The sequence below is a fragment of the Anopheles moucheti genome, chromosome 3 (assembly GCF_943734755.1).
Source record: "Anopheles moucheti chromosome 3, idAnoMoucSN_F20_07, whole genome shotgun sequence".
NCBI lineage: Eukaryota > Metazoa > Arthropoda > Insecta > Diptera > Culicidae > Anopheles > Anopheles moucheti.
In genome coordinates, this window is record NC_069141.1 from 17,816,853 (window position 1) to 17,842,230 (window position 25,378).

The 25,378-nt window shown below is 46.0% G+C and overlaps 2 protein-coding genes across 4 annotated transcripts; one reads left to right on the forward strand and one right to left on the reverse strand.

The window, feature by feature from the left end:
- The first annotated feature begins 11 nt into the window (after positions 1-11).
- Positions 12-2,786, forward strand: LOC128304156 (elongation factor G, mitochondrial). Its single transcript, XM_053041309.1, has 2 exons — positions 12-152; positions 253-2,786. Exons 1-2 carry the CDS (start codon positions 90-92, stop codon positions 2,422-2,424), a joined length of 2,235 nt encoding a protein of 744 aa, XP_052897269.1. The 5' UTR covers positions 12-89; the 3' UTR covers positions 2,425-2,786.
- Positions 2,787-2,793: 7 nt separating this feature from the next.
- On the reverse strand, positions 2,794-25,378 carry LOC128304155 (sodium bicarbonate cotransporter 3). 3 transcript variants are annotated; one of them, XM_053041305.1, is made up of 15 exons: positions 25,137-25,378; positions 17,556-17,650; positions 16,647-16,790; positions 16,338-16,400; positions 14,641-15,129; positions 14,137-14,313; positions 10,988-11,122; positions 9,328-9,568; positions 8,294-9,257; positions 7,723-8,228; positions 7,312-7,624; positions 6,952-7,197; positions 4,708-4,901; positions 4,542-4,644; positions 2,794-3,352 (listed from the first exon to the last, which is right to left on the reverse strand). In XM_053041305.1, the coding sequence occupies exons 1-15, from the start codon at positions 25,172-25,174 to the stop codon at positions 3,200-3,202; spliced, it is 3,861 nt and encodes a 1,286-aa protein (XP_052897265.1). In that variant the 5' UTR covers positions 25,175-25,378; the 3' UTR covers positions 2,794-3,199. The 3 variants fall into 3 exon arrangements, with proteins under 3 accessions (XP_052897265.1, XP_052897267.1, XP_052897266.1); XM_053041307.1 differs by lacking the exons at positions 2,794-3,352; positions 4,542-4,644; positions 4,708-4,901; positions 10,988-11,122; positions 16,338-16,400 and adding an exon at positions 5,124-5,282; XM_053041306.1 differs by lacking the exons at positions 2,794-3,352; positions 4,542-4,644; positions 4,708-4,901; positions 10,988-11,122; positions 16,338-16,400 and having other exon boundaries at positions 6,507-7,197.

The window sequence follows — 25,378 nt, forward strand, 5'->3', positions numbered from 1 at the left end:
TTTTGCGAGTAGTGCCGGTATTGTCCCAAATTGCGTAAAACGATTTTGAACATTTTGTTCCGTTGTCGAAATCGTCTCCAGGCTGCAAAATGACGATCAGCAATTTAATACGCTCACGCTGTACATTGGCTGCCGCGAAATCGTTCCTAGAGGTAAGCAATAACATCCATTCGTGTCGTCCCAATGGGTGGAGTTGCAATTAGTAAAGATTATATAATTTACCATGTTTCCATTTCCGATCGCCTGGATTAGAACGTGAAATCATTCTCCAGCCATGCAACGTTTGCGGAACACAAACAGCTGGAAAAGATTCGCAACATTGGCATCTCGGCACACATCGACAGTGGCAAAACGACACTAACCGAGCGCATTCTGTTCTACACCGGACGCATCAAGGAAATGCATGAGGTGAAGGGAAAGGATAACGTTGGCGCAACGATGGACTCGATGGAGTTGGAACGGCAGCGCGGTATTACGATTCAATCGGCCGCTACGTACACGATTTGGAAGGAACATAATATCAACATTATCGATACACCCGGACATGTGGATTTCACCGTGGAAGTAGAACGTGCGCTGCGTGTTCTTGATGGTGCTGTGCTGGTGCTTTGCAGTGTTGGTGGTGTGCAGAGTCAAACGCTCACCGTGAATCGACAGATGAAGCGTTACAATGTGCCGTGTCTTGCATTCATCAACAAGCTCGATCGTTCCGGAGCTAATCCGTACCGTGTGCTTGGTCAGATGCGTTCCAAATTGAACCACAATGCCGCATTCGTGCAGCTACCGATTGGAGTAGAAAGTAACTGCAAGGGAGTGATCGATTTGGTCAAGCAGCGGGCGCTTTATTTCGAGGAACCGTTTGGGTTGAAAATACGCGAAGATGAAATTCCGGCCGATATGCGCACGGAGTGTACCGAACGTCGGCAGGAGCTGATTGAGCATCTTTCGAATGTGGACGAAAAGATCGGCGAACTGTTCCTGGAGGAGCGTGAAGCGACGGTAGAGGACATTATGGGAGCTATCCGTCGATCCACCTTGAAGCGTGCGTTCACTCCTGTGCTTGTGGGTACGGCGCTCAAGAACAAAGGTGTCCAACCATTGCTGGATGCGGTGCTGGATTATCTACCCAACCCGGGAGAGGTTGAAAATCTGGCACTGATCGAGAAGAAAGATGAAGAACCGCAAAAGGTCCTGTTAAATCCTGCTCGCGATGGAAAGGATCCTTTCGTAGGATTAGCCTTCAAGCTGGAAGCGGGTCGTTTTGGACAATTAACATACCTTCGCTGCTATCAGGGTGTTCTTCGAAAGGGTGATAACATCTTCAACACCCGATCGGGCAAAAAGATTCGCCTGGCCCGTTTAGTCCGACTGCACTCCAACCAAATGGAGGACGTAAACGAGGTGTACGCAGGTGACATTTTTGCACTGTTCGGAGTGGACTGTGCTTCGGGCGATACGTTCGTAACAAACCCGAAGCTGGAACTGTCGATGGAATCGATCTTTGTGCCCGATCCCGTCGTCTCGATGGCGATCAAACCGAACAATTCGAAGGATCGTGACAATTTCGCGAAGGCGATCGCACGCTTCACCAAGGAAGATCCCACCTTCCACTTCGAGTACGATGCAGACGTGAAGGAAACGCTCGTGTCCGGCATGGGTGAGCTACATCTCGAGATCTACGCACAGCGAATGGAACGCGAGTACAACTGTATGGTAACGCTCGGCAAACCAAAGGTAGCTTTCCGCGAGACGCTTATCGGGCCGTGCGAGTTCGACTATCTGCACAAGAAGCAATCCGGTGGCCAGGGACAGTATGGGCGGGTATCGGGCATTTTGGAACCGTTGCCACCGCACCAAAACACCGTGATCGAGTTTGTGGACGAAACGATGGGTACGAACGTGCCGAAACAGTTCATCCCAGCCATTGAGAAGGGATTCCGACAGATGGCAGAGAAGGGTTTGCTATCCGGTCACAAGCTGTCCGGCATTAAGTTCCGCCTGCAGGACGGTGCACATCATATCGTCGATTCGAGCGAGCTGGCGTTCATGTTGGCCGCCCAGGGTGCGATCAAGAGTGTGTTCGAAAATGGCAGCTGGCAGATACTGGAACCGATCATGATGGTGGAGGTGACGGCCCCGGAAGAGTTCCAGGGTACGGTAATTGGGCAGCTTAATAAGCGCCACGGCATCATTACGGGTACGGAAGGTGCCGAGGGATGGTTTACGGTGTACGCCGAGGTACCGCTGAACGATATGTTCGGATATGCCGGTGAGCTACGGTCAAGCACACAGGGCAAAGGGGAGTTCAGCATGGAGTACAGCCGATATTCACCTTGCCTGCCAGAAGCGCAGGAAAAGATGGTACACGAATACCAAGTGTCGCAGGGTTTGGCAGTGGACAAGAAGCAGAAGAAAAAGAACTAAACTCCCAGCCTAGCTACAGTACATCGAGAGGTAATTAATTTGTATATAATTCGATTATGTTTAAGTTTAATACGTTAATTAGGACCAATATTCGGTAAACGAAATGAATCGAGGGAAATAAATCCTTTCCAAAGGAACGAAAGCTGTAATAACCTTAATAGAAATGTTGCGATTTATTATCAGTGTGATATATTGTTTTATCCATTGGAATTAGGTTTACTTGGTTTTGTAATTTGTCCTACAACGGGGTTAAAAGAGAGGGAGTGTTGCGCGAGGAAACGGGTTCAACATCCCGTTGTCCCGCCAACAGTTTCTTATATACTAAAAAAATGCTAAACCATTCACAATGCTGACATGTGGATTGATTGACTCGGTTCTCTCTCTCTCTATCTCTCTCCCTTTCTATCTTTCTCTCTCTCTCTCTCGCTTTCCCTCTGAAACATTTGTCTGTAGTCTTTTGGGTATAAATATGTTTTTCAAAAAGTTGATCCTTCCAATTCGGGGGCCGTTGGATGGGTATATTTTGGGTAAATTCACCTAAGTTGACATTATCCTATATGCGGGAGCTGATACTCTGTGGCAGGAAAAATCGACCCCACTGCCTTCTACTGCCTCACTGCAACACTCGGCACATTCCGGATTCAAATATTCTATACTCGATCTGTAAAGGATCGCTGCACGCGTTACACCGCCCAGGTAACGCTTCCAATTCACTAACTTCACTGCTTCTATCCAATACTGTACTTAAACCATGGTCTAAACATTATTCCCTCGTTTATACCTGCGTTTCGGAAGCGCCATTAGTTCCGCGGCTCACCGCAGGACCTTCGGAGCCGACGATCTTGCCTCCGGTACTGTTGCTATTGCTATTGGCACGACCGTTACTGCTGCCGGTGCGGGAATTCATCCAAAACTCTCGCTTCATTTTCTGCAATAATCGATCGGATCGGGTTGTGGGTTTGGCTAACTTTAGTACACGTTTGCGTTTGTGTTTTGAGTATTTTGTAACGCACACGCAACACAAGATTTACGTAGCGTAACGGGGTAACTAGCGGGTGATGGAATGAATGGACGCCACAGTATCGAAAAGGGACTTCCTTTCGATCTTCTGCACATGTTTAGCTAACCTGGATGAAGAAGCTACTCGGCAACTAGCGGGAAAATCATGCTATGGTATATGTTATTTGCTTTTAACTATTTCATTTAACATTGTTTTAGGCAAGAAGCACGTTTGGAATGGACGCCGCTTAACAGTGAACGGTTTTAACTACGGTGGGATATTGCGTAAACTGTTGTTTTTTTTTGTTGTCAATAAAAACGTTGATCACAAACAAAAATACACACACCAAAGGATGCGATCTCTAGCGTTGTCATGCCTTAATGTGAATGGTTGAGACATATTCTAAACGGTGCATTTAAACTGGTTTTCTAAATGAAGCCTGCAAAATGTATATTTGAAGCTATTTAATGTTCTAACTTACGAGTGAAATAATCTAAACATTCAATTTAATAATGTAGATACTGTTACTGATACTGTCATCAGACCGATTCTAGCAATGCAATCTATTGCTAATCACCGCTCAACTGTAATTACCTAGACAGAACTGAAAGGCGCTATCAAAAGCTCAGTACACATTAGCCATTGCGATGGTAAAATGCAAACGCTCCTCGGATGCAAGTTAAATCAAACATTCACTAATAAAAACCATCCACAGGATGCAATTACAAACATACACGTACATTTCCGCACAATCAGGAAAAACCATTTCGTGGGACATTTTATGGGGCCACAGTGTGTGTAATTCGGGTACTTCCCATAGGAGGCTATACCGTGACGGATGTCTGCGTGTATGTGTGCTTGTGTGAGTGTAGTTGTGGCGATTTGTAGTAACTGATGGGTTAGTAATAGCTTTCACTCATGATGTTGATGTTGGGTGGTAAGGTTGGAAAATGGCGTCACGATGTGCGATCGATTTTGTTTTTGTTTAAACATTAGTACTCAACGCACACGCATTGCACACAACAGAGAGCGAGAGACGCACACACACATACACACATACATATATATATACACATAAGAGCCTGCAAAAACGTGCGGAGTGTGGAAAATCTTAGACCTGTGTCTTCTTCTGCTGGCTTAATTGACGACCCGTCTCATCAGCCACCTCGTCTTCCTCCCTCATAGTGGACAGTCTTTTCTCGGTTTCACTCGATTTAGAACTGCAATGGAGTGCGCATAACGATTAGTACAATGGCAAATGCTCACAAGCCGGCCATACTTACAGTTGCTGCGAATGCTTCTGTCGATCAGTTGCCGTCGGTGTTTGTTTTTTCGTGAATAGTACATTACAGTTGTTGACCTGCTTCCAGATGGTGGTCCGATTGACCTCTTCCGATATGTTAATCTTGCCCTTCTCGTTGACGGTACCATTCTCCAGCGGTAGCTGCAGATTGTCGGCCGAATGTTGTCCAGAGTCCTAAGAACAGGGGGTAGTGCAATTTCAACGAAACGATGTTCAGTTCGGTATCGACACGGTGATGTTTGCCTCGGTGTACAATGTGTGCTTTTAGGTGTTTTAGAAGGGAGAAGAAGCTTTGCCTTTTTCGGCCCAACGAGACATTGTTAAAAGTGGTCACCCTCCAAAATGTGTGAGTCGGGTTATGTTGGGTTTAAAAGAGTTCCATGCTTAGCAGAGTCATAAAGGCGAATAGTTTAAAGTTAAGAAAAGAAAGGTACACTAAACCACATGCAAAACGGAATAAAATTCTCATTCAAGCGAACATTTTGTCGTTGGTCACGTTTAATGGTTAGTAACGATGATCTGTGTTCGCTGTGCAGTTAGTAGAGTACGGTTTTCCTGTCGAGGAGAAGAAATAAACAGTTGTGAATAGAAAGCAAAACCAACGCAAACGCAACGTTAGAACGTAGTGTTTTGTAGTGTAATTGTTTGTGTGTTTGGGGTGAAAGAGGCGTTGTGTAAATAAACCATTCTACCTTATTTTACACGACTTTAGTACAATGGGACACTCGTTTCGAACGTAGCTCCGGTGCTACTAAACATCGAAAGCATGTCAGTGTGTCAGTGTGTCTTTTAAGTACTATGGGCCTTTGTACAAAACTTTCGGATTTGTAGAAACTTAGTTGATGAATAGTATCAGTAGGTAAAATGATAGTACACATGAATGTAAGCTGCTTTTCGTAAGCGCAAATCGATTATGAGGTACAACGTTGCCTAACCTTAATGTACTTACAAAAACGGTCTGCTTGTACTTAGTACTAATCAGAATTTTCTTAGCTAATGCTATCAGCTTTAGTTCAATTATTAGTACAAACAGATGCCGCTGTTTTTGTTTGCTCGATCGTGAGATAACAAATACACTAAGATAAAGCCAATGAGTTGAACATTAATATTAGTAGTACTAGTAGCTTCCAGTAAGAAAATCCAGAAAGCTTTGGATGTCTTTGCATGCTTACGTGTTGCAGGGGCATTCGTCCTTTACGCCAACCGTAAAGCATCAAATGGCCCATTATTTTCAGCGCCACAACATATTCGTGTGTACTATTTATTGTTTTAGCAGCTGTATGTGTGATGTAGAGGTTGTAAAACATAAGTAAAAGGATGATGATGATGTTATAGTAAATGTTGAGTAATGTAGCGTTTTTGGTGTTTTGAGGGTGAGAGTTTTATTAATCTTTTTGTCCATTTACACTACTTTACATAACGAACGGAAACGGAAAGCAACAATTAATGCTAAAAAATTAAACGCTCCGAAATGCGCTTCGAATAAGCTTACAACTGTGAACTAGCTAGCTGCAAAAACGGCTTAAATCAAAACTATTAAGGTGCATTAGCTAAGGATCCTTCTTTCTGTGGGTGGGTGTGGTGGTTGATCGTGTGTACTGTTTTGTCAATTCGTTGTAAATGTTTAGAACAAAAGCTTTACAGCGTTATAGCGTACGCTCAGTGTACGTTTATAACTCGAAAATAATGATAGCATTGTACTTAAAGCATAAGCACTCCGTGCAAGACAGTTGAATACATCGTGATCGGTAACGTAAGATACATTACGGCACTACCAATCTACGTCTTGGTGCAGTGATCCATCGAACAGGGTAAATGGGTGCAGTGTACTATAAATACTAAATATAAACAGGTAATAAAATATAAGCTAATGGAATGTCGCTTTCTACAGTGTGTCGTCTGCAGCGAACAGAAATTGCACTAAAGAGGAGTACTAAAATACTAGCCGTAGCGGTTAACGTTCAGGGCCGATAACGGGGGCGATGCAGTTGATTTGCCAGTAACAGGGAAGGTTACTAAATGGAGAACTTTACACGGAATCGAGCAATATAAAGGGAAGGGATCATTTTAGGGAGCGAGCTTGGAAGCTCCATTAGCTGTTGGAGTTAGTGCTGTTGGATTTGTTTGTCTGTTCCGTCACTTTGGTAACGCTGATCGTGGTAACGGGTTGCTGTAACGGCTTTTGACCGAAGCAACACCCGATCAGCCGTTTGTAAATTCCCACCTCGCCGTCCTCGAGCTGATGCAGATCGTCCGCCCGGGCACGTTTCGTCATCTCCGGCATGATGTCGTCCAGGATCTTTAGCTCGCGCTTGGTAAAGATGTAGTCGAGCGATTTACGGACGCCGATCATCACCACCAGCATTAGCGGGAAGAGGATCGAGGTGATGGAGAACGATTTAATTAGCCACAGTACGGCAAAGCAGGCTAGCTGAATCATCGTGAACAGATGGACACGTCGAATGGGGACCTGTATGCGTGGAGGAATGCGGATGGGAGAGAATAAAAAAATCCCACATCAATGACAATCATCGTACGAGTGCGAGTGCTGATGCGATGGCAAATAGTGAAACGGATAGTGAACCTGTCGCAGGAACATGTAGTCCGGCTGGTACTTGGCAGGCATCAGCATGATCAGCAAGCGATCGAAGAACTGCAGTCCCTTGAGGGCCGACACACCCATGTACAGAAACACGCCGTACAGTACCGGCATCGGAATGTGGGAGAGTAGCGGCGTCAGCAGCACGGAACATCCGATCATCAGGAAGATCAGTATGTGGGTAACGCGCTGCTCGCGCACACCGATAAACTGTGGCTTCTCGCCCGGAGCAGCCGTCTCGGACTCTTTCTTCAGGGAATTGACATGATTAATACTGAGCACGGTGGCAGCAACGAACCTGTGTTGTTGGGGTGGTTGTGAAACGTCGGAGAAAGAACGAATACGGTCGAATGTTAAATGCTGCTAATGCAGGATCTCTCCACTGTTCATACTAACCAAGGCAGACCCATGATGGTGCAGATCTGTATCAGACAGGACAGCACGAACAGATCCAGATGGTAGCCACAACCTTTGGTAAGCTTGTGTTCCTTCCTATTGATTATCACAGCCGTTATTTGTTGATCCATGAATATCAGTATGGTACCGAGCAGGGCGGGCAGGATCGCTAGTGCCGACGACCAGGCGGGGTTGTTCTCGTGGAATGGCATAATGATCCAGCCCCGGTCCGGGATCGTACGCTTGAACTCGCCCGGCACGTCCAGCTTCGGCGTTGCGATGTTGGTGAAGAAATCGAGCAGCGTCATCGAGAAGATCGCAATCGTGACCGAGAAGTCGCTGATGAATTGACGCACGATCGAGGGGAAGAACAGGGCGTTCTTGAAGTCCTTCAGTATGACCGATATGATGTACGTGCCGAGAAATAGCACGATCGACATGAGGAAGACATCCGACACGTACTCGGGCTTGCCACAGTCAGCTCCGGCTAGCGTTCCGTTGAAGCTCTGAAAGGACGAATGTACGGAGTGGCATTAAACGTAATCTTCTTGGTTCTCGCTCGCTAATTTACCTTGCACGATCGCATATCATACTGTGACCAGTGATGGATGGCGTCCGGAGTCAGCTCCTGCCCTACCGGTGGTAAACACGAGCAATCAAACTTCCCGCCAGCCGTATTTATCGGATATTCCTGCCCAATGTGGAACACGTTCTCGATCGCCTTGTAGATGAAGATGACGGCGATCAGGCAGGCAAAGTTTTCCTCCGTAAAGCGCGTAATGTAGCACACGAGTGCGCTCGCATCGACCGCAACCAGCACGAAGAGAATGAGCGTAATCCAGGTGCCGATCCAGAACCGGAACGTTAGATAATCCCACCCGACCTTCAGGCAGAACTCATACACGATCGTTTCAAACACCAGCACCGGTCCGGTCGAACCGAGAATGGTGAGCGGTTGGCCGGAAAAGAAACCATACCCGATGCCACATACAAAGCCCGATACGAGCGATTCCATCGCAGCGATATTATTGCCGGTGGCCGTCCCCAGCAACCCACCGAACGTGATGATCGGCGAGAGGCAGGCGAAGTACAGGAAGATCCACGACGCTACGCACTGCATCGAAAGTCCATCCTTAAAGTCGGACAGATAGAACGGTGCCTTCCGCTTCAGATCGTTGATAAGCCCCCCGAACAGGCGTCCCGTGCGGGAGAGACCGGCCTCTTCGCGTTGCCGCTGCTCCTCCAGCTCTTCGTCGATTTCCTCCTTCGGGTTCTTCTCCGGTGGACGCTTGCGGACCTCCTGCGACGGTATTGCCGCGGGCGGTTCTATTCGTATCGAGGGATCCCATTCGCCCGGCGGCAGCACCGTGACCGCGTCCAGAAACTCATCAATGCCGGCCAGCAGATGTTCGCGCTTTTTCGCACGGTACGCCACTTCGTGGAAAATTTCGTCCGACATTAGGGTTGCCATTGCGCGCCCAATCTCATGGAAACTGCCATGGCTACCCGGCGGTCCGAGCAGGATGAAGATGAACCTGTTTGGGTGGAAGTGTTTCAAATCGATAAGATCGGTGCTTCTCGATGATCGCGTCGATAGAGTTTTACCTCGTCGGTACCGGGACCTCCGTCAGATCGCCCATCACCGAGGCGGTGTTGAGCCTCAGGAACGCCGACAGCGTCTTGTCGAGGAAGTCAACCTCACCGACGAGAATATTGCTTGCCTCCGCACCGGGTGGAATTTTGCGCATGAAGTGTGTGTTCGTCTTATGCTCGCCGTTCTGCAGCTCGCCCGAGCTGGTGTTGCGCGGCATCGACACGTTGCTCGGGCTTTGCGTCATATGTTCTCCTGCGTTGGCGATGGGGACAGAGCAAAAGCGTTAAGCGAATTTCTGTGTGTGTGTGCCATTGTACCGAAACGAGTGCGTCCTCTACGTGTGTTGGTGTGCAGTAACAGGTGTCATTGTTCCTGTTTCTGTTTTGTGAAAGCATTTAAATGTGCTGTTTGCCGTAAAGTTACAGAGGGACAGTGAATACGAAAGGGAAAATTTTAGGAAAATTTACACAAAAAATACACAACAATGTTCTACAAATTGGAAATTTTTTAGTTAAGAAGAATGTTAAATGTAAAAATAAAACATGCAGCAAATACAAAGTTAGTGGTTAAAACTAGCGTTCTACAGGTAACGGATAGAGTTAACAATCAGAGTTTACTAAAGCAATTCAACTTCTTATTAAATTCTTGCAGCTCAGCAGACGCTGAATTCTTTTCCAAGCTCTCTTTTATTAAAACTGGATAAATCAGTACCTGAGAATGATTCGAAATCAACGCACGACCAACAACAAACGGATTGTGTTGAGGTTGCTGAAGTTAGAACCATTTACATCAGTAAAGCAAATCTCACCCCTCAGGAACCCCTGTGTACGGATTTCATCCTAATTACAGGCAACACATATTGCACCGTCTGGGAAGCAGTACCAACTGACGATGTGGTTGCATTTTCCCGGGAGTGGGAAAATCCAGATCAGAACAATTTAGCGCTAGAAGATGGAGGATATTCCAATCGATCTCGATGTGCAATGCATTTTCGTACCTTGAAGGCATTCGTATTGATTTGCGTTACTACCGTGCTGGTGGGCCACCATCGCATGTTGTGTAACGCTGATGGAGCGTTTGGGAAAAAGGAAAAGGACAGGGATAAAACTGCAATATTTGCAACGTTTTTTTTGAAGTTGTTGGGGTAGTAGCGTAATGCGGGTATGCTTACAAAGAACAAAGGGAAATAGTAACGAGGATAACAAATTACTTTTCTCGCTACGAATAAACGAGACTAGGGAAATCCTTCAACCTAATGTGTACAGGACTCTGTATTCTACGCGGTTCATGAAAAATTAAGGATCTTCCTTGAAAAAAAAAAAGACAAACAACACTAAATATTCTAGCCCAACTATACGACCGGAAAGGAGGGAACCAATTTGGGCAGGCGTTCGTGTTGACTTACAGGAGCGTTGGAGACGCTAACGAACCGCTACGATCTAAACACTAAATATGCAAAACGTTGTTGAAATGTGTGGCTCGAAATGTGCGTGTCTTTTCCATATAAATGTATGTCTGTGTGTTTGTACTGATTGCATGTACGCTACAAAACGTGCAACTTCTCCACGTCTACAGGCACGACTACGGTGGAGAGCATCGGGAAAAACACGGGGTTGGCTGTGCTACAGGGGTTGGAGCTAGTAGTGAAGGGGGTGGAGGGAGTTCATTTACCGGCGGCTCTTCCGGGTACGGTTAAGTGTTTGCCGCTGCCACTGTTGCCGTTGGTCGGTTTGCTGGATGCATTCAGGTTACTGCCATTGCTAGTAGCACTATTCGGTGGACTGTTAGTATTCGTTGGGTCTTCAACTGGAAGAAGGACAGGGAGGGATATGGTGGATATGTTTGTTTGTTTGATTCCTTTTTTAATAGGTCACTATCTTTTACATTCGGAGCAGTTCGGAGTATGCATATGGGCGAGCATTTACGTTACCGGTGAGCTTACATTGTAAAAATAACACTAGAGTGTGCTGTGCTAATATGTACTGTGGTCAAACATCCAAAACGATGCGATGATTCATGGAAGTATTTTTTGGTGTACATATAAATTACATAAATTAGAGGTTTTGTGTGGTTTTTGAAGCTAAATTTTGTCCCATTTGCAAGCAAAAAGCTTTCCTTTAACGCAAATGATTAGCGCTAGGTTCCCTCCCAAGGGCATAGGCGGCCAATGTCTGTGGCTTGTGATTGTTATTTGTTTAGGCTAACTTCTAAGTACCAATACAATTCTGTGTAGGACGAATGGACAAGCAATGAGTTCTAATGTTTGCGAGCGTAGGAGGAAACTTTTTGCATGAATTGGGTGTACAAATAAGTTTCCAGCGTTTTTCCTCGAAATATTAAGGCATTATTTTAAAAGGACTTCAAGCATCTTTCCATCGAATACCACAATTGTTACAAAACTTTCTGGCAAATTTTAAATTTCGTGTGCTGATGATGTAGTGTAAGTTGCTGGAAACTTACTTGCAAACCTAATTTTTATTTCTTTCCTATCAACAATAAATGATTGTGACTGCACAGAGAGTGATTGAAAGTGATCTAACATTATGAACTATATGCACACACAGACACACGGGGAGAATGAAGAACGAATTTTACACAGCTAGTGATAATGGGACTTGCGATGAGAAGACTTAAGTTAACTGTAAACTCTTTAGGCCTACGTTAAGGAATGCGAATGAAAAGTTATGTGAATAACTGTGGCAATGAGCACAATGAGTATAATGAAAATGAAACGATGTGAACAGCTATAGAATTACGTTCCAAAAGTCTAACGTAACGCAATGGACGATCGATAGTTTGAAGCAGTGTCAGAACGGCCCGTAACGCTAATGGTGTTTGCCGCAATTTTACACTTAATAAACTAACGGTGAACATTGACATATACACACACACACCCACTCACACATAACACACAGAGAAAGAGCGAGAGAAAGTCAAGATATGTGTGACAATCAATGGAACGGGATGGTCGGTGATGTCCGAGTAGACGGAAGGATGAGCTGGCGAATGTGTGTAACACCGATGTAGAGATAATTGGAGAGTGTTTCGAGAGTGTAAAGGAAGAAAACAAAAATAGACAAAGCGGTAGAAAATGCTTTCAAGAACGAGGATACAGTGGATACACACGCAGCAATGGAGAGCATGAACAAGAGCGAAGTGGAAGGAAAGAATAGGGAGAGAAAAACACAGGAATAGAAAGCTATTTTTGAGAAGAAAAAAACCTCTTCCAGCGGTCGTTGAAGCGGCGGAACTTGAAGCACCGGCATGGAACCAGGTAGTTACTCCAACGGTGGATCCTGCGATGCTTCCACCAACTGCTGGACCACTTCCACCCGGACCACAGTGGGAAGCCGTTGGCGAAATGTCGTCTAGAGCGGGCATTGAAGGAATTTCGGAATGCGCCGGGTGGGGGAAAAAAGGGATGGCAATATTTATTTACTATGACCTCCCGAAACTGGGGCTGGGGCGAACGTTGCAATATTTACGGATATAAGACACAGAGGCTTGTGTACACGCCACCAAACCATAAAGTAAAAAAGGAATGTAGACAACATGTTTCCCGGTGGCTCAGTGAGTAGAAAGGATATCAACATAGAAAAAAAAATCCATAAGTGCGAACCGGCCAAGCGGAGTTGCATGGCACAGTATCAGGTATCGTGAGCCGTTCCATTCTACCCCACTAATCATCATTAACCACGCTAGCGGGTTGTGGAAAAGGAGTGAGCGAGTTCCATCGTAACGTCTCCAGACAACGGTGCTCATTAAAATGGTGTCAAATTCATCACGCAACATTAGGAAGAAACAAAAAAGGAGCCCTAGACTGGGGCCACACCGGTTCGATGGGGTTCGTGAACTAGCGTGGCACACACAATAATCCCGTTGCCTCGAACAGCTCAACACGTGTGGCCGCATTTTTTTCCTAATGGAGACGCATGGTGCTTTGTAAGGAAGCGTCTGTACCGCTGTAAACAAATTCTACGATGCCGCCTTTTTCGCCCGTTAGCAGGAAGTTGGTATCAACGTGCAAACTAGCGAGCAATTTGCGAAATTAATGTGTCAACCAATGAATTTACATCGGAAGCCATTTAACACCTTAACGCGAACGTGTTAAACATAACTTTTGCCATATACTCACATATGCTGCGGTACAATCACTGAGCGGAACCGACGCCGCCCAAATTTGGGTGATGTGCTATGCAAAAAAAAAAAAATCTAGCAAGCTTTGACAGCTGCCCCGCGGTAACTATTGCGACTCACAACGTGTTAATACGATCTTCATTTCGGTGTGCAAATTAACGATCGGTTTGCCAAAAGGTGTTAAGTAATTAATTTACATCTGCAGTTAATTAACGTCTTAATTCAAACGCATTAGTATGCACACGATATCTTTGCGCAGTTTGTGCACGTGTTAGAGGTAAACGATCTGAAAATTGAAGCATCAATTATTATGTCACCTGTTCCATCACCGTCAGCAATACACTAGCACTAGATTATAGCGAGCTGTTTACATGGTTACATTCGAGCATTTACAGGCAATTAACGACGAACGCTTTCACCGGCTATATGTATACACAACGCACAACTGTACAGACGTCTAGCAACTCTGGTTAGATTGTTCCAAACAAACCACGGAGCCTTCTGGAGGATCGTCATCTAGCCACCACCATCGTCAACTACCGTCACCAGGATAAACGGGGAAGGAAATAACAGAACGAAGCTTTGTTTTTTTTTTGTTTCCGGACGAACGGATGCGGGTCGTTATACGGGTCAGAGTAATTGTGATTGGTTGTGAAGATGTTGGTTTTTTTTTGTTTGGGTACCTGTTGGCAGTGCGAGATAGTGACCCCGCTGGTCTTTGCTGCCGTACAGCAGGGCCGTTTGGGGCGATGCCGGTGCCAGGGCGGATTCGCCATCTTCGTGCAAGCCCGAGGGTGTCGACGAAACGACGTGCATTGGGAATGAGTTGGCCGAGGAGCTGGTGGATGAGCGTGGCATATCTAGAAAAGGGGTGGTTCGATCGAAGTGGTTTTGGGTGTGAACGTTGATGCTGTGATTGATCTTGTGATTGTTTCTCCCGGACGTGCATCTACCAGGCCATCCTCACGAACGCGGTGGTTATCTCACGCTACAAACATTCGCTTTCAATTCACGCAATAAAACTCTCCCTTTTCCCCTATTTTTTTGTTGTGATTAACCCAGCGCAAACAAAAAATAGTCCCCAAGCGCGCACACACAGGAAAAACAGAAAACATACCCAGACGGGGCATTTTCCGCTTTTGGCATGATGCTTCCTGCTGAGGGGGGGAAAGGAAAAGCATACTTACTCTTCGAAGACGAATGATTCTTGCCAATGTCGGCCAGCGAGCGGATCAGCGGCAGCCGGCTTTTCTTGTTGCCGAACTCGTGCTGATGCTTGTGCCGCTTCAGCAGTGCATCGATCACCTTGTCCCGTGCCTCCACCGGCAGCGTGCCGCAGTTGACCATGTTCTCGCACACCAGCTCCGCGATCTGCTCCAGGCTGACCGCTTCCATGTCCAGCATGACGGTCCCGTTCAGCAGCAGGCTGCGCAGCTCGAACAGCGAATGCAGCGAGAGGGTGGCCACGTGCGGTTTGGACCACCGGTTGCCACCCTCCTCGACGTCCTCCTCGAACTTCACCCAGCGGGCCGTTTCCTTCCAGGCCATCTCGTCGCCCTCCTTGACCAGCTCCTCCATTTCGGAGAACAGTGGATGTGACTCATGTTGCGTACCGTCACCTTCGCCGCCGACCTCACCGCCCAGGATGAACTGAACTCTTTGTGCGGGTGGCGTAACTGTTGGAGTGCGTAGTGGAGGGAATACAAAAAAAAAACAAACAATCAATAAAACCGTTGTTCGGTGGTAGAAGTAATAGAAAAAGCATGCGGCCATAAAGCCTAACCGGAAGACGGAAACAAAATGCTCTAGCAGAAAACCAAAAACAAAATGGAAGCTTGTCTAAACATCGTTTATGTCATGTTGTGTTATCATTGTGTGGATTTTGATGCAAGTGATTCATGCGATAGCGCATGATGTATCGAGAGGGGCCGTTTGTTAGCGCAGACGGCATAGTTGAACTGCGTGCCGGAGTAATAAGTGTCAAGAGGGCTAAATAAGGCCAGGGTAATAAGTGTCATGTGAAAGCGATGGAGGTTGACTCCCAATGTTGCCAGCTAGACTGAAAAGATCGTAATCTTTTCAATTATTTTATGTCCTTAAATGATTGAGTGTTTTGCCATGAAGTGGTGAAAGAAAGCCGGTAAGAATATGTGTTTGTTGAGATGGATGAATGAATTAGCTGCGTAATGATCAAGGCTTGTGTCGTATAGATTCCAATGGAATTTAATTTCTATGTTCAGAAACCTTAATTATCTTGTCATTCTGAGCGAGATTTTAATAAAGAATCATGTTTAAAGTAGTGATGGGCATAATACCTCCGAGGAAGGAGACGCAATGATGCAAATCAAATGATCAAATATATAAATAAATAACTCTTGCAAATCGCAAACCGAGGAAATTGCAATATGCATGATTTACAAACGAAAGGTTCTCGTGCACCCTGATCCGGATCCGGAATATTTTGGAGTATTGAGGTAACGAAAGAGAAGTTCAAGTAATCCTGAGCACCTTGGAGCAATTTAAAATATTTGGATGTTTCCCGAGCAGGTCTGATTGGAATTAGTCTAAATTATCTAGGATCTTGGCGATAGGTTGGTAGTGGATTCGTGAATCGATTCGAGAAGCTCCATCACTAGTTTAAACATAACTTTTAAATACAGAACTTAAGATATAATGGGGTTTTTTAAACAACAAAATTAATGTATGAAAGTATGTTTTAATAATAAAATGAATATTGATTGTTATTACACTTTTTAAAAAAAGTTGCTAGGGTGCTATATTAATTTATATTACGGACAAAAATTGAATATTTCAAACAACCACTCTGTTGATCAAGCATGCAAAATGTATAAATTGTACGATAAAAACTGTGTATCTATCTTACAAGATTCGCCATCATCAACGATGCTGATTCTTCGTTGTGTGACGATGTGAGGTATCGTAACGGCTGTACACCATTTCGACAATTAGTTGACGAGAAGGCATAAGATTTTTCGAAAGGAAAGAGTAGAGGGTTACAGGTTGAAGAAGGAAATGATTGGCTACAATTCGGTAACGTTTTGAGACGGTTTTAACAAATTGTTTAAAATTTTTTTGCAAACATATATACGTGTCCAATTATAATTTATGGCGACCAATTTTTAGTTAATTTAAAAAATGTTTAAAGATAGATGATAATGCATCCGTTTCTTACCAGGCCGATCCGTTTCCGATCCTGTGCCGCCTTTGTCACCATTTTCCCGGCTCGTCTGGTGATGCTTGTGCCGACGGCGCTGCGAATGCCGGCGGGATGAGCCCGGAATGTGGACGCCAACGAAAACGGTGTGCGCTCGGTGACCTGGAAAGGTAAGCAATCGACGAAGCGTTAATTTCAAAAACACACACTCTCTCTTTCGCTCTACATATTCCACCCCACAATGGCCAGCATGTGATAGACGGGCGAACAGGTTGAGTACTTAGGGGGTGTCCATCAATTAACAATGCTGTAGGCACTATTTGCATAAGTGTTCACCGGGCATAGCAAGGATAGCAAGTAGGCAACACAGTCTTAAATGTAAAACAGATTGCATTAGACGAGTGTCCATGGAGTTTAAATGAAACAGTTTCCAGCTAGCCGCACGTGCCCGGTCCCATCAATGGCTTGTTGACAAAAGTCGTTCACTGCTCGTTATCAACGTTGTCACCACGCATCAAGCTTTCGATGAATTTAATATTAACAATTTACACCACACTCATCGCAGCAAGCGGGAAATGCAACAGCTGCTTAGCCAAAGGTTGTTTGGTAATCGATTTAGCTCTCAGGATGTGTGGAGAGTACAAGCAACGAAATTAAACACACGCGTAGTGTGCAAACATCGTGCGATGGACGTATCGATCAAGTCGGCCCCACTCGAGCTCGTTATTATTACAATAAATTAATGCAATACATGTTTTTCATTACACCGGCGGAGTTTCTCGGAATCGAGTGCAATTTGTGGACTGCAACTCCCTGCGCCATAATTAAACATGCTCTCCAAAAACTTTGGATTGATTTTTAAGTTGACAGAATTTTGAATGTTGATAACATAATATTGATGCATGTCGTACACGCCCGCGAACCTACCTTCAAAGTCCTGATCGGCGGTAAAAGTCCGATTTTTGAGTCTCGGATCTATTGGAGCTTCCTCGTCTACACCACCGTGATCCATCATCCAGGGTCTGCAAAGAAAAGGAAAACAAAACAGAAAAATTAAATCATTGAGCATTCCTACAAAATGAAGAAAACAGCACGATGAATCGCTTGGAGGTCAACGAAACGGTGGAAAAACAACGTATTAATCAGCGGAAACATTAAAACACTATTAGATCAATTATCCGTACCGAGTGAAGAGAGGTAAAATAGCAACACATCAACTGCACACCGCTTTGGAGGTCAGTGGAATAATGCGAACAATACAGTCACGGCTTATTTGATACTAATTTTGCATCGTTAGGAAGCTCATTTAAACTATTATCAAACCAACAAAACCGCTGCCCACATGAGCTAACTATATGTTCACGAACAGTATTCTAGCACGTTTTATGCGTAGTCGACCATCACCATGCGATGCAAGGCGAGTACTGTTTATTGATCGTATTTCAACCGATCACACGAGGTTCGCGATCATGTAGCGTCTGGTAAGAAACGAAAAATGTGGTGGGGAAATATGCAAAAATAAAATCTAAACAGAAGTCGCTTTGATTTCAATGTAACATGAGGCCCAAAGAGCACTGTTGTCAGCGGTAACAGCCCACCGTGGACAATCTGATAAGAACTGTTACTTCCGGTCATTGTGCTAACGCTACCGGTTCGGTGTGGCATGTTTTTTTTTTGGTGGCCAAGTGGTAACATCCTCCGCCGTTAGTTAATGGAAGTTAGCAAAACCTCCGGCCCAGCATCCAAGCAATGTTGCGTTGGCCATGTTTGCTGAAATACAGCAGTGCCATCATAATCATGTGCCCGGAATGGAGAAATTCCATTAACTGCATAATTATACACCACAACTGGCCAGTTAGTGTGCGTTTTTGCTGCGTATCGCGTATCCTGTTATTAACACATTTATGCCACCGTTCCAGCAGCGGTGTGTAACATTTCTAATTGAAGTTCATTAGTTGGGCCAGCTGGTGCGGTGAGCTGCGGTGAAAGTGTTATAACCTCAGGAAGGTAAAACTTGTTTTTAATAACATTAACTTTTTTTTTTCGTACCACCAACGTGCGACAAACACACACACGCGTGATAGAGATCTTAATGGACAGCAAACACTTGCAGGAAGCGCTGTAGCACGTGTCCATGGGCGGTAGATGCAGTTGCAGGTGAATTCTTGTCACACAACAAGCTCGATAAGATCGTCCGGTGGGAAAACCGAAACCTCGGCGTCACTTGCTACAAGTACAATCATTTTCCATGACCTTCGCCGTCTAAGATGAACTCACCACGCGTGTGGGCGATGGGAAAATGTTAATCCACCGATCGGAAGCATATCGTGAGGCTATGTGCCGCGGGCCGACAAACACGCCACGGGCTGGACGAAATTTGTTATTGATTTGCATCGCACGGCCATAAATCAATGCAAACGAGGCTGAAATGAAGCGATAGATTGATATGATTACGTTCCGGTCTGGAACCGGTATACAGGTACATGTATCAATTATTAAAATTCCAGCACTCCCGCACTGTCGCAGTTCATGAATATATCGGTGTGAAATTAAAATTGTTTTCCATCCACGGATGTAAATTGCGGTTGCGGGCTAGTTCCATTGTTTACTTTTACTTAGCTTTATTGCGTTGTAATGTGCGGGGTAGCGATTTATGAATTTGTTTGTACGGAAACCCATCTAAATGCCCAGTCGTTGGGTGACATATAAATAATTCCTTGGCTTCTTATCATCCACCGGGGCATTTCATGCATGCAAGTTACCGCGTATCGTAACAATGGGCAATAATTTTTCACAATCCCCTAGCGGACGATGCATTAACACCCACCGTCCGCAATGTCCACCGAGATAGGCTGGCAGCTTGTCCGTTAGCTATATTTGCTGTTGCTCAAGTGCAGTAGTTCCGGATGTCTAGATCACCGACATTAAGTTACCCGTTGGGCCACCGGGCTGTTGCGGTGGTCAACATGCACCAGATAAAGCGCATCGATTCGAGAAGTCAGCTGCTAACGGTGTCAGAACGGGTCGTCAACTCGTCAACTACTCGCGGCTTAGCCTAGCTGGTAGCCGGCAATAAAGTTGTTTCCGAGCAAATGTTTATCCGGAGCCAATGGGTGAAGCAGCAGGAAGGTTTACACTGCACAACGATAATGCGCCGGGAGTTGTAAATCGGGCAAATAAACAAGCGCGTTGTTGTGGACCTGCACCTGGTGCTACCGAGTGGTAATAGCGAGTTCGCACCTTTTTCCCGAGATTTCCCAGCAATTAAACGGCAGTGCCTGGAGGGGGGCTCTAACGGCAAGTGATAAAACATTAAATACATCCTAAACATTCGACTGCTGCTACTGAGTATTCGATAATTGCACGATTTACAACTGCCAATCAGTGGCGGTCAGATTGGAGCAAAGATCCAATTAAATGGACCGCATTGGATTCGTTTGTATTGACGCGCGTCGCACACTGTTTCCGAGTGCAGGAATTTCGATCGATTAGAGTCGGCTGATAAGGAACGCACGGTGATCTGCCTCGTCACAAAGGGCACTAACGGGGCCAGCCTCTTTACGATGGGTCAGTGTAATCTCGCCGTAATCTCGGCACGAGATTAAGGCGAACCGAGAATTCACGCTTTGCAAGTTTAGCTACCTTTCTTTAAGCTCCATCGAATTGCTCTTTTTATTCTTCATCGCGAAAGAAGGGTTGGTAGGGATGATGAACTATTCACACACACACATAAACACACACGTACGCGCCGGAAGACTTCCGGAGACTGATAGCACTGCACCTATTACGGAGGTACCTCGGAAGGCACTGTGATGTGGCACGCAGCTCACTATCGAAGGAACTGCACTCACGGCAAGGCAGACTCGACGAGTACGGCCCGAACTCACGGACCGGTTCGTTAAGCTTAAGCTGCTTGTGATTGCGGGTCGAGTGGCCTACTGTCACACCATTCCATCACCACCATCGTGGATCAACACGCTTACCAGAGACAAAGAGACGGAAGTGGGATGAAGATTGGTGGTGATATTATATATCGCTTAAACACTATTGTGACGTCACGCAGTGGCACGAGTCCGAGTTATACACCACCACAGCTCTTATCACTGGTAAGCCATCGGTGAGCAACGCTCCGTTTGGTTTGTTGCCTTTTTTGCCAGTTCCAGAAAACCTGGAACTGCAGCTCACTTGTCCCTTCACACGCACAGCGCAAGAAAGCGTTCCGTCGGCACCGAGTTCCGTCGGAGAACTATAATGAGAACGGGCAGCGTGAGGTACGGTGTGTCTGTCCGGCCCGGAGGCCCGCAGCATTGCGTGCGGCAGTTATCAACAGTGTGTGCAGTGAGGAATCGCAACCACGATTAGGTAGTTTGATTAGAGAAGATGGGCCTAGAGTGAAGTGGTTCAGAATTTTCTTCCCGCGATCGTCTGGGGTACTACTGCAAACGTACTGGTGGAGGCCCTGGGCGCTAGGTAAATATTGAAACAGAACCTCCCACCAGAACACCAGAACAGCATCACAGACACTATAGTACTGCTGATGTACTTGAAACACAGCACAAAAAGAGGCCTTTTGTGCCGATTGTTCGCTTTGAGAATGGCCATCATTTGCCTGCGTCGCTAATGATCGATCATTACCCACACATTACACCGTGGCCTATCTGTGGTGTGGTTTATTGGAGCTGATCGTCCGCGAATTGAAAACGACCACCCCCCTCGACAAGGTCCGGTGTGAGCCTCCAAATTCCAGTTCCAACAAGATTCATCCGGAAGGGTTTGTCCCTCCTTTTTTTATTTTTTTCGAAGTTGTTTTGATCGTTCGATGTATCGAAAGGAACAGGTTTCATCTTAATAGTTTAAATAACTATACCTTCACGATTCTGCATACCCATGGTTCATTTTGGGACGGCATTTGCGTCAATGGTGTGATCCCGCAGAGGTGATCTCGCGTTCGGCGTTGGTAAAAAGGTGCTTCGTTTGTGGCAAACCAGTTATACAAAAAAGGTTACTCTACCCTGTGGCATATGTAAGTCAATGCCAATTTCTGCTGGTGGCGCCATGGTCATTTGGGTGTATGGTTTCATGCGGGAGTTCGCTTGCACTGGCATACAAAGGCACTTTGTTGTACTACCTGAGATCAACGACGGGACGTTGGGAAATAATACCTAGAAGTACACCCCTCCCTCAGAAGTCGCTACTTCCGGCAGGCCTTGCTCTAGTTCAGCCAACCGATTGCGTCGGCTGGCGTCTGTTGGAAAGTGGGTCACAGCACAAAACTACTACTTTCATATGCACACAAACCCACCCCTAAAGGGAAGGGCCCAGCCTCGTCGTATTTAGTTGATGCAGTCTCTGCAGACACTGTACTTGTGCCGGTGGTGGAAATGTGAATGGCTTCACTTGAACCTGTAACCCGAGCCATCTTGTCGCAGTACCGACGCACCGATCGCGAAAGATCATCGCGACAGTCACAAAAGAGACCGGCAGACAGAAAAAAAACGACATTCACATTACAGTACGCACTGTGAAAATCATTCTGAATGAGCAACGGGAATGCCCGATGCCGGGGGTGTTGATGGCGTGGATTTGTTTACACTTTCGGCCGCGATTACCTCGCATGCCGCGATCGGGCAATGGCAGCGATGTTGGTAGCATGGTGGTGGTGCATAATTTGTCGTTTGTCAACGCTGCGGCACCGTATTTGCATCTTCTTGCTTTGGAATGAAATCGAGACGGAAGCGCGAAATGAGCGCGAATGGTGGAAGCGCGCAAACACACACTGGGCGCCACCGTGACTCTATATCGATGTTGGGAGGCAACGTCCATGCACGATGGTGGTGTTTGTTTCCGTTTGTTGGTTGCCATTTCTGCCAGACAATGTGGGGTTCTAGGGGTATGTTTTTTATTGGTTCACTGACCTACACTGTTCGTGCTGTTGAACTCTTGTTCACGGAGGAACGCGAAGAACGCCGGTAAACGATCGAATGGAGGTGGCTTCCTGCTGCATGGGTTCCAGACATTTTCCTTAACGATTTAAGTTAAATGAAGAGCACATTCCCGGTGCAATGGATTGCGAAATTGCATTCAAGCATAGGGAGCATAGCTTTGGAAGATAGCCAACCGAAGTATGGCGATGGTTTCATCAACAAGTACCCCCCAAAACCTCGGCATGACTCTCAACCCGACCCGCCACGTAAGTGCAACAATTCGCCGTCCATTTTGAAGCACTTCGCTATCGCAGGCGAACCGGACAGAGCAAAAAATAAAGCAAAGCCACACCGTTGCGACTAATACTATTAGCCTAAGCTCGCCGAAAGCCGAAAGGGGTCTGACCGGAATGCTAATCACAGCGAAGCAGTACTATTGCCGATGGATGTGTTTGTGGACGCAACTCGAATATTCCCGGGCACGTTTCGGGAAGACTTTGTAGCGATTGATTCATTCCAGCCGAGGGGCTTCTCGATGGAGTGCTCGGCAGAAGATGGAAATAGCACGCAACGGCCGTCCACAGCAGATAAGCAGCAGCAGCAGAAAAACCGCCCGGATGGGAGGCCACATTTTTACACGTTATCGTAACACACTATTAAGAAACGCTAAAAGTCCCCGAACGGATCGAACGCTTTCTTCGAGTGTGTTTTCATCATGCTGGAGGGGGTTTTAAGTAGCTGCTATTTATAACACTACGCTGCTAACAATCGAAAACCCTTTTGGTGCGCTTCCACTTGGACTTGGCCCATCATTAGACATTGGGAGATATGAGGTACGTGAAGAAGCCTAAGTAGTCGTTTATTGCCACTTACTTCAAGTGTGCGCAGGTGGTACGTCTAAAGCCTTTTTTGCAAAAGTAAGCTTTCCGTGACACCGATCGGGAGAGAAAAATAATAAAATAAAAAGTTGATGATAGCCCACCGCCATTGCCACACGCGCATTCGCGTTGACGAGATGCGTTGATGGCATTGATTATGCGGGACGAAATGGAACTACTCGCTTTGCTTTATTATACCTCCCACATCACGGGGTGAGCTTGGGCGAAGCTCATTAGTGCCATCTTACGGCAAAATGTAAATACTACCCGCAATCGCAATCGCTCCCCTTGGCACCCACGAGGTTCCAAATCGTTTCGCAACACGCACAGTCGTCTCGAAGACACTTTCCCCATCACATCCGGGGGTGGGGATGGTGCCTGGGGTGGGTTGCACGCGGGTACACTGCACCCGGATTGCAACTCGTGCAACCTCGTATCGGCGCGAACGAAACAGGAAAGAGCAAATAAAAACTCCCAATGCAGCTGCGCTCACGCTCGTTCGCGTTCATGGACAACGATCTCAGGGCGTCGCGACCCTGCCCTGTCCTGACCAGGGCCAACACAAACAGCGATTGCTCATCGGCAAACGGCACCGGCGAATTTTCACAGCACAAACGAACCGAGCGGCGGAGTTCCTTTCTCTGGGGCCTTTGCATGATCGTGCAGCGGCGGGAACAAGGTTTGATCTTGATCGCATTACGACCGTCACCTTAATACGCTTATGATCCAGCGATGATGGCGGTCTACGTTTCGAAGGAGACTTATTCGCTTTTTTTCGCCGACTTCACATTGCGACCGATCTGATTGTAAGTACTCTTATCTATCCGTCGGTTTCCGGCCTTCTGGCAACCATGTGAATCTTACCGCAGAAGCAGCAGCCGATCGAGATTATGGTTGCGGGTTCTGTGTGCATGCTCAGTAGAGTGATTTCGGTTCGGAGTACGGAAGGAAAATGTTTGACTTTCTTGGCTTGGATTTGTAGTTTTGGTTTTTGGGGTGAGGGTCGACCACTCTATATTCGCCAGTGTGAAGGGTGATCGAAAACGGTGTTGAAGGACGTATACTTTGTGCCGAGAGGGAGAAAATAGGTGACAGTAAGATGTCAGCTTTGTGTGGTCGAGTGAATTTGCAAGTGATTGAATGATTTGAGATCAAGATGATCGTTACTGTCGAATATATTATGACGAGGTTTGGGACAAAATTCCATCTAGATCAGCGATTCCTTGTGATTTTTACGGAAGAATAATTGTCAGTAATGCCTAAAGAGTTCTTAACCCTTCATTATACACCAAAAACAGAATTCAACGATGAGCTCCCTAACGTAAAGTTCTTAAAAATCTTATTGTTTTTTAATCAATAACTCCCAATTTAAGAAAGAATAACCCATAAAGAAGCAACAGAGATCAGAAGACAGCAACTCTCAATTAAAGTTTAGTTGACCCTTTCAAACAAAGGATGCCCTTCTTTATCCCTTTTTTGCACGAATCCTTTCCAAGAATTCACACCGCACATACGACCCCCAGATGTAAGCGAGTACGAGATAAAGAAGGTTAATGGAAAGTATCCCAAAAACGTGCACCAGCAGGATCAAACATTCATTTCGTGGCTATTAATATTGATAAAATCCATTCGCCACACCTTTCCGGTAGGGTTTTCCCGGAAAAGCGTTAAGCTTTTCCATTCCCATCTTTCGCCGATAAACTTACCGTTGCGAGCGATATCGCCGAATCGTGGTGTCCTTCATGATTTGTTCTGTTGGAATCGTTATTTCGGTGCGTTAAAATCTGCCAAAAAACAAACACACGCACTGCACAACACGGAACGGATTCCGCGATCAAACCCGACCAAATCAGATCGTTCAATCGAGACGGTGTTTGAACCGAACGCTACCGGTCTTGTGGGACGTGACGGGGTTCTTTTTTTTTGGTGTGTGATTACAATGCGCGCT

Bases quoted from the DNA above. Each gene is read 5' to 3' on its own strand.
- LOC128304156 (XM_053041309.1), top strand. From the start codon at position 90: ATGACGATCAGCAATTTAATACGCTCACGCTGTACATTGGCTGCCGCG. The intron at 153-252 runs GTAAGCAATAAC...CGCCTGGATTAG, and splicing joins CCGCGAAATCGTTCCTAGAG to AACGTGAAATCATTCTCCAG.
- LOC128304155 (XM_053041305.1), bottom strand. From the start codon at position 25,174: ATGAAGGACACCACGATTCGGCGATATCGCTCGCAACG. The intron at 15,130-16,337 runs GTAAGATAGATA...GCACTCCAACAG, and splicing joins CGTTGATGATGGCGAATCTT to TTACGCCACCCGCACAAAGA. The intron at 9,569-10,987 runs GTAAATGAACTC...TCGCCAACGCAG, and splicing joins CGTACCCGGAAGAGCCGCCG to GAGAACATATGACGCAAAGC.